This window comes from Diachasma alloeum, unplaced genomic scaffold (genome assembly GCF_001412515.2).
Source record: "Diachasma alloeum isolate Michigan unplaced genomic scaffold, Dall2.0 Dall_scaffold_00681, whole genome shotgun sequence".
Lineage (NCBI taxonomy): Eukaryota > Metazoa > Arthropoda > Insecta > Hymenoptera > Braconidae > Diachasma > Diachasma alloeum.
Window position 1 is genome coordinate 381,433 of NW_021680813.1, and position 15,668 is coordinate 397,100.

The window sequence follows — 15,668 nt, forward strand, 5'->3', positions numbered from 1 at the left end:
TCCAAATTCTTACACTATATGTATAGAGATTCAAAGTTTATTGATGATGTAAGAATTTGGGTTTTGCTAAATAGTCGTCTAACGACGAAAAAACTTGGGATCCAATTTTTACTCCGATGGTAAGTAGTTCCATTGTCTCTTAAGATCGATCGCAAACGATCTATTTTATTCCACTCTTTTCGGAAAATAATTACTAAAAACAGATCATGAAAATTTAATTGCTTCCCACAACTTAAATCCGCAAGCATTTAGAGAACATCCCATCTGGATTTCGTTCGCAATCTCCCAGGCAAATTAATAAAATTGCTCATACAAACCTTTGCCACAAACTCACATGATATAACTTCTTGGAGTTTCCCAGTAAATGCCAGGAACTAGAGGAATTCTGTTATCTCAGGCAGATACAAGAGGGTGGTGTACCCCCGAGGCTAACTGTCAAATTGTTCCTCCAGTCCTGGGATAATATTGCCTGGGATAGGTTACGCGAGTACAACATAGAACACCGGAAGAATAAGTAAATACAATTCTCTATGGCTTTTAACAGCAATATCTTGTGGTTTTATGCCTGCGGTTATTGGAAACATGGCGTGCGGGGATTTAGACAAAATAATCTCCAGCTTGTCAACTTTTGTCTACTGTACATTGTAAACTCTTATCCACTTCACCCACCCCAAACGCTCTTCCTGAGTCACTGAATTTTGAAAACTCCTATTAAAATCGGAAATAATCGGACTGTTTTACCAGGTACGAAATTCCTGAACATTCGTCAAAGTGTTTACTAAGCAATAAATTGGTAACCAATTGATTCTTCCGTTTCAAACACCCAATTTTCCTCAAAATCATTTCCTTGTTGCAAAATTGAAGATCAGCAATGTGCGAACGCTTAAAAACTTTCGATAATAACCCCCTTAACAGATTTCTGTCAGTATAACTCCAGTAATCTGAGAGATAAATCAACAAACGCTTGCCCGACACTGGTAGATATCAATTAAATAGCCATAATACTGTGCGTGATTTAGAAGCTCCTCGAAAAACGGGCGTAAGTCGGTATGTGACAGTTCCACATAATTTGCAGAATTGAATTGGAGTACTAGATATGGAAAAAAACTGACAAAGATCAAATTAATAAAGGAGGATCCGCTGGGAATTATTATCATGTTCCTTATCAGAGAAATTGGAAATTATAATAGGGAGCCAACGGCAGAGCTTACGGTGTTTACATAACCTCCTCCAAACGCTTACGATGTGACAAGTGAGCTGGCAAATAAGTTATTGAGCCATGAACAAGCACTCTTCAATGTTAAATCGCTGATATACTTCAATCCAGGCTACATTCATTTCTTTTTACCCTCCTTAATTACTTAGAGTTGAACTCAGCGATAATTTTTCCACCATTCATTAAAAAAACCTCGAAATTACTCCCCTCAATAAGCTATTTGCGTAAATTTGAAATCTCAGATGCACACGAATTATTATATTGTAGAAAGCTTTAAGTAATTTAGGGTAACTCAACTGCACTCAATTAACTCCTTCAGTTCTGGATTACCAAGTGATTAACGGTGGGATTGAACAGACTCGATACTGATGAGCGCACAATATTTGTAGGACTTCTAAGGGCTAATGCTGGGTCATCTCTTTTACTAGAGAAAAGCAGTACTGCTATTCTGAACGTCAATGCAGCAGAAAAGGAAACCAGAACACCGATACAACAACAGGGAGAAAAAAGATTGAAAAACCTCAACGGGTCAAACATAAAGAAAAGTTGTTTTTTTAATAGCAAAAAATTGAACGTTCATTGAAGCAACAGTAATCTCTTTGTATTTCTCACCTTTCTTCGTTCTTCGAATATAGAAATGAGAATAGTCTGTAAGAGGAACATTACACTGTAAAAACTCCGGTCTTATTCTAAGATCTATATGTCCTAATCGTAAGACCAGATTGTCCGAATTTTTATCGGGCGAGTATGAAATGTAGGAGGTGAGGCAGAGGGGTTTCTATTGTTGTAGCCGACAATCTTTTTCACTCAAAAAATCATTGATCACATTTTCTAAATGTGTCTAAAGTTTCATGACTTTGGCTGCATTTTTTCCTTGGGTTTTGCTGTTTTTTTTGTGATTTCCATAAGATCACGGGTTAAATGACCACTTTTTCAAAAATTCATAATAAATTAACCATGCTCCCTAACCATGTTTTTATAAACTTACTTCCAGGGAACAGGAAATGTCCACGTTTCAGATGATTTGGAGTCACCTGAGCCTAACTTTTCGAGACAAATTTTTTCATTTTTGCTTCCGAATGGAAGCATTGATATCGTTCTATTTTTAGATTCTCTAATTTTGCTTGTGTAGAATTGTGGATTGTGAAAATGGTATATAATGATCTTAAACGTAAAAGTACGAAGTTTGACCACCCCGTGTGTATGTGTGGGTGTCCACCTGGTGGACACAAAAAGATCTGAAATTTAACAAAAAATCTGCAATTTTGTCAGATTATAGGTATTAATGAGGACCCTGTGCTCAATTTCAGTCCAATTGATCGAGCGGTTTTTGAGAAATTGTCATTTGTTTCTGAATCGTTTTTGGCAAATATCTCAAAAACTGGTCAAACGATTTCATTTTTTTTTTAATATTCGTCTTGATGTCTTTTATCTCAATTAATCAAAATATCCATACCCATTCATACAAAGTTTCCGAGATATTTCCATTTTTTTGGTTTTTCACTCAAAATCCTTGTTAGCACTGTCATTTTTGCAAAAAGTTTCCTTTTTGCACCAGAATGTTTCGTATTGAAAATGGGCTAAGACGGTTAGTTCAGGATATATACAAATTTCAGAATTTAAGGGTTACAAGGGTCAAAATATGAGAGTTTAAATATAAGGGTCAAAATGTAAGGCTCAAAATACAAGGGTCTGAAGATAAGAGTCAACATCTAAGGTTCAAAATTTAAAAGTCACAAGTGTCAACATATATACCCGTATTAGACATGATTCGTTAAAGTATCCAGTTTTAGGTTTTCATTCCCCATCTCGTTCACCATCTTCGTCATCGTCGCTTTTGTCCTCCCACGTTGGTGCACGGCAATTTTCTCCTGCTCTAGCGTGTAAGTTGGGTTCGTCTGGATTGCACTCTGCAACTATCTACCCGGCCCTGATAAGTGCCATTTTCGAGCTTCGAGTGTCCACCTGCTTCCGATAGGTCATGGTAGGTAACCAGGAATCGATTTTTACCCTCTTTCCCCCAACCCTTCCTACCTCTATATCGGATCATCTAGAGCAACGAGGTATTTCACTCGTTCTTCTTATTTCCGTTTTTTCAATATGTTCGTGGTAACTAGAATCGATTTTGCCTTTATTCTATATCAGATTATTTAACGCCGCCTCAGTTTTTTTCCTATTGTGTGCTTTCGAGATATTTTGTTATAAGCTGTGAAAAATTTTATAATCTATCTGGTTGCCCTAAACTTCAGTAGGAAACCTCATGAGGGATTTTATTGGTATTCGTATGAATTTGTAGTAGATAAAACGAGGAAATAGCATCATGTAGGATGAAATAACATTATTGGATAATTCTGGGCATGGTAAAAAAAATTTGTAAAAGCTGATTATGGCCGTTATAGTACTGGAAATCTTCCCTCCAATTCCCTGACCCCAGTTCGCTAACCGGAACTCTTTATTGAGGTAGCCAGTAAAACAGAAGCAAGTGCAATAGCACCCGTGAATCGGGTTCTGGCACATTTTCACCTCCTATTAACCCAATTTTGTTCATGGTTCTATCAGACCAGAGGGAGAGATGTGATTAGTAAATCCTGTCTGTCGATATCCTCTGGGCATACACTTGTACGTCAGCTGCTTCTTACTCCCTCGTGTCCACGCTTGTCCCACTAATGGTTTGCACCCGTGGACATTGAGTTTCCGGGTATGATGAAAAAGTAGGAGGGGAATTGACCGAAGTTTCTACAATATAGGTACCAGAAACTACGCTATTTCAGATTCATGCGCTTTAATTAAAGACGGAGAAAACTTTCCATTTCTAGATTGAAAATTATGATTGTAGCAGGTTTATGCAAAAATCTGAAATTGCACTGGAAATTCAGAAATATTAATTAAGAATATCATCCGCTTAATCGTAATTACAACATTATAAGAATGAATTTGTTTTTGTTATGGGAGAATAAATATACGTATATTTGAAAGAACTGCAATGAATGGAGAAGAGTCTAGTGATTACATATTTCACTTTTAAATGTATATTTAATTTATGGTAATGACCGCTTGGGCGGAATAGGTAGGCTTAGCAGTCGACTCACATACAGAAAGGTTCGAGTTTAAATTCTAATTGTTTATATGACGAGATAAAGCTAGGCAAAGTTTTACTGAGTCGTATATGCAAACAATTCAAGTAGACTGCACGTGAAAAAATATGAAAACAAAAAATATTTGGCCCCTCACAGTCACCTTTCAGTACTTTTGAACTATATTCATGTGATGATTAATCTTTACGCACATTGAACCGTTTCGACGAGTGCACTTTTCAGGCAGGTGTCTCAAAAATAAACTTTAGCTTCTATTAAAGCATGGCGCAATGACTCCGAAACTCTCGGACGGAACTTAAATGATTCTTCTGAACGCTGCATCTCATCCCCCAGCATTTCTTACTGGATTAAATCTTGAATTGATTTTTCATACACCACATTTGAAATTTCACCCCTATCTCCAATTTCAATAATATGAGCCAGAAAAACACATTTACCAGTGTATCCTTTAAACGACACGACCTATTCACCCTAATTGCTTTTCCGTTGTCGCGAGCATTGATCCTTGGTCATGAGGTCGAGTTCTCGCAAGTTCCAGTTGAATGGATTGATTTGGTGGGATGAGGGTTAAGCCCCTCCGGCAGCGACGATTCCTCCCCCAAGTCAACCTATAGTACACATCTACATGGCTATGTATCCACTTCCTTCACCTTTTATTCAAAAGGTCTTCTTGTTTTACCTTTTTCTTCCCCTCTTTTACATTCGCTTTTTTCCCACCTCAATGGGATTCGTTTTATGTAGAGTTGATGAATAGAGGGACACCACGAGGGGAAAAAACCGTTACGTCTCATAAATTCGTGAAAAAATTTTGTAGTCAAATTTTAGGAATCGGCGCATCATGTCAAATGTAACAAATTTCAAAATTAAATAAACAGATTGAGGACAACCCTAGGCCTTTTTCTTCTTGGCACTCTGCCGGACATGTCGGAGGGAACGGAGGAGAGATGTTGCGATTGCCAAACAAACCCTTCCTCATTCCCACCAACATCGTGACATCGATCGTACTACCTCCTTTTTCCTCTCTGTGATACAATCACCCTTTTTTTCTTCTCACATTTCATGCCACTTCTACCCTCCTAGCAATCGTTACAATGTAGCTAGTTTATTCATGTCATCCAGGAAACAAAAAAGAACATTATCGATGAAACCACTAATTTTGAATTCCGTCTTTTCTGATCTTGCACCAATCTTTTCAGCTTTCAATTTTTCTTAATTCCTTTGATTGTAGCATTTGCAAACCATTCGATCTTTCATCTGATTTATATTGCATGCCAAGTTGAGGAATATATCAAAAATTATTTCATAATTAAAAATTTTGAGAAATATAATTTTACTTACGTTTACGTTTTTGAGAATCACTAGGTATATAATATCTCATAATAGGTATGAAACACATTCTTTGTAAATACCAGCAGTCCATTGGACGAAAAAAACAAGAGTCACTTTATTCATCATCACAGTCTTTATTAATCGAAAGTATGCCCGAGCGCGTAGGGCATCCGCCTACGCATCCGTAGGTTCTGGATTCAATTGCAGCTTCTTGCGATATAAAATTTCAAATTTCACCGGTTTTTCGTTGCAAGGGTTAACTTGCCAACGCGGCCATGGCCCGAGGGCCTTCAGCCAGGGAATGTTGAATGTGGAGTGGATTTTTCAGTTGAAAATTCCGTGGAATATTCGGTTTGAAAATTGTGTTGAATTTTCAGTTGAATATTATGTGGAAAATTGTGATGAAAAATTGGTGTGGAATTTTGGCCCGGCCGGGGCTCGAACCTGAGAGCTTGAGGTTGTGAATCTCATGCTGCTACCAAGTGCGCCACACAGCCGGGTTTTTGCGATATATTTCTGGATTATTTGATTCTGTTAAATAATATAGAGATATCATCAATGTGGAATAACGTAAAATGCCGTGAAATATAGAATCAACTTTGTTTGAATCATGTATATACAACCTAGAACGTATCTCGAAAACCTAGATGATCGATATATGCGGTAGCGTATCGGCCAAGGAAAAGTTTTGAGTCTCACTGTACAAAACTCGCCAAACGCTACCGTGTATCTATATAAAGAAGCAACTACCCCCTCCACTGCTTCCGAATCATATCAATTAAGTAAAAGGTAAACGAGACAAACTACATGAAAAATACTCTTAGTTACATATAAATCGGCCAGAAGCTTCTCATTGATGTAACTATTTTTTTGTTCGAATCAATATTTAAACAATTAGGCGTATAGCAACCGGTTTATATGCACATTTTCGCAATTCAGATTATCTCCTATAATTTTTCTGTTACGGAGTTGGTGGCAGTGCAATACAATCACACGTTACCAAGCAGGGAACCCGAGAATGTACAAATTGAATTTGGTGCATGAATGATAAATTCCACAGATATTTTTTAATTGGGTTCCGTGCATAAATGAATTCTCAAAAGTTATGGGATTGAAATTCAGAAAAAAAATAAAAAATAGTTTTCATTTTATTTCGGAAGTCAGAAATGAAATGTCAGGAGAATCACCATGTAGCTCTTTTGAAATAGTAAGTTTCGCCGGGATGATGAAAAAACGTGCAATTAGGCCGAAAAAAACTTTTCTAGCTCATATGACTGCAAACTCATATTCGCCCGAAAAGTTTTCTTCGTCATTCCAGCCGTACGGCTGCTCAGACCCGTTATGACGAGAACAACGTGCAAAAGCTTCTTAAAAAATAACAAAGTTATCGTAAAAAAACTGCGCCAAGGAAAAGTTTTGCTTGATTCTTACTGAACAGTGGAAATTTTTTTAAAATACAAAAAATTGAAAAAAAAACCAAGTCAGAAATGTCAGATGAATGGCCATAGGACACAATCAGACGTCTGTGAGAACAGTATTTCTAAATCGAATAAGGATTGGAGAAAAATTCTCTATGATATAAAAAATCAGTAGAAGAAGGACCAACGGCCTTGGCGCGGAGTTTTTCAATTCACTGTCGCGAATCTATTTAATCTTCTATGTTCTGAGCCTCGCAAAGAACGTTGGTCCTGTTTCTACTGATCTTTTATTTCATAGAGAATTTTTCTCCAATCCTTATTCGATGTAGATAGTATATTTCAGGGCGAGTGTCATGGGGTTCTTTACTCGCGACTGGCAAAGCAGTCAGTGGCACTAGTCGTGAACGATATTTTTCCGATTTGATTTTCACTTTTACGAGTTTGGGGAAGGGCTAATATCAATCCCCGGGCGAGGAAAACTGAAGGTCAGTACGGAAAAATATTTTTCTCATAGACATCTGATTGTGCCCTATGGCCATTCATTTGACATGACTGACTTGGCTTTTTTGCTTCCGAATGGAAGTTTTGTAATCATTCAAAATTAAGTTTCCAGTTTTTTGTGTCAGGGCAACTAAATAAAATATGGTCTAAAAAGTCTAAATATGTGATTTTTATATGGTGTATGTATGCATGCATGCATGTATATATGTATGTGTGTACTTTTTTCAATTTTTTTGTCACAATTTTTTTATAGGAGCTTGATGAAATTTCATGAATTTTTCCATCGTTATAGACGTTAATAGGCTCTATTCATCGACATCAATTAAAGTTGAATTATTCATAGAGCTTGTGAAATATTGGTATTCTTTCAAAAATCGATTTTTCGACGCTTAGTCTAAGAATTGTTATCAGTATGAAATGAATCATGGCTTAAAAAATTTGTATTGATAGCCTCTTGATTTTATCAGAATATGATAAGAATCACATCTATCACTGTTGAGCTATAGCATATAGTTTGTGAGATTTTTTTTTCATTTTTTTCATGATAAACTGGAAAAATTAACAGTTATATCAATGAAATCGTGGCTCAAAAAGATTGTTTTGATGCTTTCTCGATGGAGTGCAAAGATGATGAAAACCGTATAACTATTTATTAAGTTGCATTGTAGCAATATGAAGCTTTAGGTCATATGGTGTCATAAAGGGCTCATATAGGATGATACAGGGTCACATGGGGTTGATATGGGGTCAATTGAGGATCGCATGGGGTTATAAGGGAGTCATATGGGAGTCACATTGGGTCATATGTTCTCATATGGAGTTATATAGAGGTCATATGGAGCCATACGGTGTTGTGGGGTCATACAAGGGTCGCATCAGTTCATACAAGAGTCATATGGAGGTCATATGCGATTATATGGAGTGATATGCAGTCATGTGGGCTTATATAGGGTCATGTGGGGCCACATAGATGTCACATGGAGCCACCTGGGGTCATATGGGGGTTCTATGGGCTCATAAAAGGGTAATATAGGGATCATAAGAGAGTCATATGGGTGTCACTATTCAAAACAATAAAAAATCAAGAATAATACATTTCAAAAATAGAGAATCCATTCGGAAGCATATTGTTAATTTGTTAGCAATACAAACTATACCCATATACAGAAAATTCGATTATCCACTTGTTTTTATTTTTTTGTATTTTCTATAATATTTATTGCTCAATAAGAATCAAACAAAACTTTTCTTTGATGCAGTTTTTTTACGATTACATCTGCTTTTCATCATCATGTATGACTAAATATACTGATAACTCCCTTCAAAACTGTCATGATATCGTAACCTTCAAGTTACCGAGGGAGTAGACGCCAGTTTCCACCGACAAAAAAAGCCTCCACTAAAAATCTAACAGATCGATGGTTTATCAAAAAAAATCGGGTTCGAATTTCCGAGAAATAGACCACAGATTTTAAAACTTTCTATTGCTGGCATACGGTTATTGCAAAAATTATGACGATGTTTTATGAACATTTAGTGATGCTTTTAGTCCCGTCAGAGAATTAATTCCTCGATCAAGTTTCGATTGCCATGAATTCCCTACACTTTTAGGGTCTGCTTTATCATAAAAAACAACCAATAACAATGAACACTAAATCATGAATCAAATCTAAGTTCACTTTTGTGGCACTGACTGGTGAATTTGGAGATTGTAAATTTCGTTGAAATGTTTGAATCCATACATAGCTGAATAAAATTCTATCATTTTTCCAAGGAAGTATTGTGAACTATCCAACAATCAATAACCAACGTTGACCACGTACTTTAGGATGAAATTGGACCAAGAATATCGAAATTCTCGTGACTTTCGAATATTTGTAAAATTGTTTTCAACTCCTCAAATTAATGGAAATAACAGGATAAACTAGATTAAACGAACAAGTTGTATAACTTAACAGTTTCCGGGAACTCTAGCCATGAAGCTGAATCATTAAAGTGGGTGTTTCGATATCATCTTGTAATGGAAGGAAGGTGATCCCTGGTCTTTACAAAGATGAAACGAGGGAGGACAGAGTTGGTGAGCCACGTGAGGCAATAACGTTTCTGACTAACCCGTGGGGTCTCGACCTCGTTCATTCTTCCACCCACAGAAGCTACTTGTGTTCCCCACTATCACAACTCCGACACTCTATCAACATTGCGTTGGCGTACCTGACGCAAGGCGTTCCAAGGGACGTAGCTCCAACGCTCAACATCGTTCTGGTGCGCTGCGCTAGTTTCCTCTCACCCGGTGGCTCTTTTCATGCAATTAGGCAAATTCCATTATTTTCTCAGAATATTGTTATTTTATCTGATTGACCAGTGGGGGAATTTCCACATTCAATTCTCATTGTTGGGATATTTATAGAGAATGTCTCATGCCTGTTAATGATTTGAAATGGCTAAAAGGCATTGTTTCAGATTTTCAATGAATTGAACAAAAGTTACAACCAATTACTTTTGTATTAGACTGTTCTCGATTTTATTTCATCAAAAACCTATTTCCAAAGTAGAACAATCAGTTAATTCGTGTGCCCGAGGATTTCAGTGCGATTCTCACTTCTAGCAATCTTGACGATCTCTTCCCATGACATCTTAAATGCTATCCAATGAGTTTCCCAATAGTTTCTCATCAATTTTTCTACTTTTCTCGATATGATTTTGGCAGGAAACCTGATATTGTTTCGGATCCATTAATAAGGCATTTTAACTGAAAACTCCGCTATGAATTTTTGAGGGGTTTTAATTCCAACCAGCACAGCGAAAAGTAGAGTTTTTAGGGATATATCCCTATTTTTTACAAAAGCGACGGTTATAAAATTTGACAAGTGAGAAAATCCTGCAGTGCAATGAGTTTATTACTAATTTTTAGTCTTAATAATCCTGAGACTCAGACAGAAAAGTATTGATTTTCAAGAGTACGTGAATTACCTGTTGAATAGTGTTGCACTAGAGTTTAAAAGTATTTCTCCTCATTCTGAGCGATTATTCCATTTGAAATTTAATAACTATGCTTTTTATAACTGATGCATTTCATTCGAAAACGTGAAATAATACTGCACAGAACCTTTCAACCTACTACTCTTTTTATATCAAAAAGAAATTATCGGATCACCAATTCATTAAACATACCTGACACTAAAATTCAGTGATGTTTTTACTCTGAATCTTAGTAATTTTAGCCGTAAATTTCAGTAATACTAAGTTTTCTCGAAATTAGCGATAAATCTCTGAAACTCTGAAACTTAGATGTATCTTTACAATTGAAATTTTTTTTCCCGGGAAATTCTTTTAAGCACCGAAATTAGGGTCTAAATTTTGAACTGCCACTTGACTTGATGCTTGAAGTATATACTTCATGGTATAAACGAAATATTAAGCAACTCATTGAAACATCATGTGGAAACCTAATTAGTGTTTAATTTATTAGTTTGAATTTTAATTTAATTTCTCAAAAGTTTGAAGCAACGTTCAACTCTACACTGTAATTTTCTTGTTTTTATCGAGAACTTAATTTCCTCTCATTTTTAGCATTTCCATCTTGAATATTATTCAATGAATATTATTCAATTTAATGCATCTTAATTACAGTAAAATGTCAAGCAGTTTGGAGTAAACCCCTGAAGCTGGAAATTTAAGCACAATTCCGGGTTTCAAGCTTCAGTTGATGTGGAATACTATAGGAAGGGGATAGAATTTCAAACAGCTCGTTTGAACTTCAAGTAAAAATTGAATCAGAATTGAATTCAGCGTGTTCGTGGATTTTCAGTTTATTTATCAAAAGATTACATCACCGGTTGAATCTACATGAAAACTCTCGAAATCATGACTTTTGTTCTTAGAAAAAACTTCAATCTCTTGGATCAACATTTGTCAGTAAAATTTCACTAGGAAAAATATACTTGAATGATGTGAATTTTGTCTTCAATTCAGGAATATGAATAACTTTGGTTTGACAATATCAATACCTGAATTGAGTATATTCTTCTTGAATGACGCATAATGTTAGAGATCAAATGGGCAATAATTCTTTCGAGTAATTATATTCTTGCCTTCGATAAAAAATATACTTGAAATATATTGCAGCATGAATATACATGAATCAAGTTCATCAAGTGTCATCGTTCATTATATTTGGATAAAATCGACACTTCAGTAACAGACAAGTGTTACATCTTCGAGAATCCATAGCGCTTACAGTTGTTTGTTATTACACTGAGAGAAAAATATAATTCTTCTGACTATATTCCATCACCATCGAATTATAGTCAAAAAGTCCTCAACAATTTTTCATGGGTTACGGTAACTATGGCCGGAGAAGTAATTACTACAATGGAATGTAGTCATTGCAACTATTTTATAGTTCTCCTCACGATAGATTTGTCGTGGTTACTTTTGAACTTTGGTTAGTTTAACGGCATTTTGATTTGCAAAAATTACGCTTGTGAAGTTACTATAATGTTATGTGCCACATACAAAAAAAAATCGTATCGTTCACCAAAATGCCTCAACTATTTTCTTATTGTAAATCGAACTTCAGATTTTTCTCTCAGTGTAAGTCGTCGAGATATACCTAATCCGAATATATTTTTTCCCTGTTCAATGTGATCCATTCATAAAGCTAGATGTGAGAGGTAGATATATAATTAACTGGAGCAAACGTCTGTTGGCACTCGAGAAGGGTTCAACGTCACTCGAAGCTTTCCCCTTGTCTCTCAAGTAGTTACAATTTAAATTCAGTCCGTCTCGAATAAAATAACTTTATACTTCGTGGCAACTCAATGAATATTTATCCGTTTGTACTGATAATGCTGGCTGAAAGCCAATTTGACGTTTCTCTATCCTGCACTCATATCTGCTATTTCTTTTTCCAGAAGTCAAAATGGAACTTGAGGATCTCATGGCTGATATCAAGAAATCTGCTAACAAAGTTCGAGCCAAGTTAAAGGGTGCGTTGAATGATGAATAATTTATCTGTCGATCTGAGAACTCCATTCGATCATGTGAACTAATGAATTCTTCTTGCCTTATAGTTATAGAGCAAAATATTGAGCAAGAGGAACACACGAACAAATCATCCGCGGATCTCAGGATACGCAAAACTCAACATTCAACATTATCCAGGAAATTTGTCGAGGTAATGACGGAGTACAATCGAACGCAGACCGATTATAGGGAACGGTGTAAGGGAAGAATACAACGACAGCTTGAAATTAGTAAGTAGTCCTATATCAAATGTTGTTTTAGATTTTTTCATCAGTTCTTTCATTCATTTATTGATTCATCGTCACCAATTCTTCGTATTCATTAGAGTTGTGCCGCGTTGAAGAAGGGTTAGTTGGGAATTACTCGCATTAGTTTTTAGATTTTTATCATTTGTAATTGAAACATGAGCTATTTTATCCTAGAAATAGTGACTTAAATAATGGTAGAAACTGTTGGATTGAGAATTGTGTTTTATGTACAAATTATGTTCATGTTCATCCCCTACTATTGAAACGGTTTTGGGTCAAATTCGGAATGCAACGCTATTGCCATCAACTAGATTCTCTTTCTACAATTTCTTTTGTTTGATGTGAGAAAAGAAATCACGGAAAAGAGAAAATTCTATATTTAAAATATTTTGGATTGAATTTCCTCTTCATATTAATATTCATTCCCTATGTTTGAAGTATTTTCTTGAAGTCTCTTGAATTTTTCATTCAATCCGCCCGCAATTTTTTGAATCTATTATCCAATTTCCTTCGTTTCAGATTCATAACTTCAAATTTAGACACTCGCAGTTTTCAATTTAAAATTGTAATTTATTCCCCCCTCTCCACATTCGTCACATTTTCATACAACTTTTTCCACGTAAAACAGTCGTGCACTAAAAAATCACCCCTCATTATTCATTATCATAAAGGAATCGAGAATTTCATTGTGAGAGTTTTCAACTGGAAAATGAAGGAAATATCTCTAATTTGAGAACTCTACTTCAACCAAAAAATCTAGAATTGAAAATTATCTGAATTGACAATTTGATCCTCATTATTCCTACCTTCCTACGCTCAATATAACCATATTTTTCTTTCACAGCGGGGAGAACTACGACTAATGAAGAGCTCGAGGAAATGCTTGAGCAGGGGAATCCTGCAGTATTCACGCAGGGGGTGTGTATTAACCAACTGAAAATAAATTGTGTTTTATTTTACAAGCACTGCACAAACGAATCAGATTGAAATAGTGAATCTGGGCAATCTGAGAAATCGCTGCAGAGAACTATAATACGTTTTGTTTTATCACTTAGTAGAATTGGCATACTGCAACACCAAAACAGCATTTTCTTGACAAAATGACTTGTTGCAGACAATGGAGTCTCTTCATTTTTCGCACACATTTCATTTTTTGAATTAAGACCTTGTTAGCAGAAATTGTAATTCCCACATTGCAAATATTAAACTAATATTACAAAACTTATGTCTTCAGCTAAATGTACAATCTCTTAAGAACAAATACCTTGCAACAAGAACTCCGTAGAATGAAAATGGTCACTTCACGGTGAAGTGAGAATTTCTTGGCTCGAGAAATTGTTTTTTTTTCGTGTTAGGAGATGAGAAAATGACTCAGAATAGTAAAAACTTCAAGACAATGAATCACAAATCAGGGGCTTTCGTATTGAATGAATGCACAACTCATGCAAAAAGATATTCATAGACATTCCTGAAATATGAACATCGATATTACGAGCTCTCAAATGGAGTGGAAGCTAGCCGAAAATTCGTTTGCCGAAAATAGGAAAGCAGTGGTTCTCACGCTCGACCGAGTTTCCACCCTTGGAAGATGATTTAGCAGATTATTAAAGGCCGACAAAACTTGACNTCTCAATCGCAAAAGTTCAAAGGGAAAAATTTACCCCATTTTCTTATTTTAAACTTCTCTCATCTTTTCGATCTATCGAAAAAAAAGAGATCCATTGACCAGGTGACACCTTCACCCTCTAACCGAACAAGCCCCAGTATGCGAGTCGTGACAACAACGCAGCTTCGAGTCGGTGACGCGGATGTATTTGAAATGGTCGGGTTATAATGAGTAGTTCAAAATTGCGGTAATTCAATCTTTTTTTTTTATTGACTATCTATAAACACTGTAATACTTCACAAACATGGAAAATAGAATAATAAAATAATAGATAGTCATGTGTTATTTGACTCACAACTCTCAAAAAAGAAAAAAATTTTATCAATAACTTTTTTAGTTTCCGTAACTCGGGGTTTGTTCATGTCATTTCGTTCTGATAATAATTGCATCAATTCTCCTTTTTGTTTACTCACTGTCAACAACACGACAAATGAGATACCAGAGTTGGCAATTTTTTTTTAACATGTCAGATACATTGCTCTTTAAAACCATTAACAAAGGTGATAATGTCAATGCTTTTTCTTTGGTAATTTCCGATGCGATACACTCCAAGTACGACTTTTTTGCAAGGAATAATTCTTCCTTGGTTATTAATTTCTCTGACAATGTTTGTAAAACTTCAACATCAAATAGTGCTTCATGGAAATTACCACTAATTTCCAGAAAATTCTCTACTAACTTGCCTAATTTCATCATGCCAGTACCTTTTCTTTTTGGGAACATTTTTTTAAATAGTGCTAAAGAGTCGGTGAACCGAACAGGTTAGGAGTCACATTCAGAGATACACTGCGCGTGGTTGCCACGATCGACACCATTCAGCTTCACCGTTAGCTGTATGCGCACGTATTCATGCATAGTACATTCATGTATGCGTGAGCCGAGTCGAACTGTACATCACCAAAAGTTTTTGTTTCAAACCGGGTTCTTCGTTCAGCGGGATGCCGGGATACCAGCTCAAAACGTGGAAAATTTCAAGTGTGACTCTCTCGCCACAACCTTTTTTTTTTTTTTATGCTTATTTTATATCGCTTCGAGTCTGATGAGACTATATGGCGATTGATCAAGACTTTAAAAATGGTTAGATCTCACCATTCTACCCGGCCAGGAATCGAACCTGGAACCTATCCGTTGTGAGGCAACGGCCTTAACCACTACGCCAGGCCACCGGGC

The 15,668-nt window shown here is 36.0% G+C and overlaps 1 protein-coding gene across 6 annotated transcripts in view; it reads left to right on the plus strand.

The window, feature by feature from the left end:
* The window catches only part of LOC107044131 (syntaxin-1A), a 66,949-nt gene that overhangs the window by 32,986 nt on the left and 18,295 nt on the right, over nucleotides 1-15,668 (plus strand). For all 6 annotated transcript variants that reach the window (XR_001461300.1, XM_015265900.1, XM_015265901.1 and 3 more), the window contains exons 4-6: nucleotides 12,473-12,547; nucleotides 12,632-12,814; nucleotides 13,677-13,750. Coding sequence is in view for 5 of the 6 variants with exons in the window: in XM_015265900.1 (XP_015121386.1) it covers nucleotides 12,473-12,547; nucleotides 12,632-12,814; nucleotides 13,677-13,750 (332 nt within the window). In the remaining variant the exon portion in view is untranslated. The remainder of the gene's footprint in view (nucleotides 1-12,472; nucleotides 12,548-12,631; nucleotides 12,815-13,676; nucleotides 13,751-15,668) is intronic.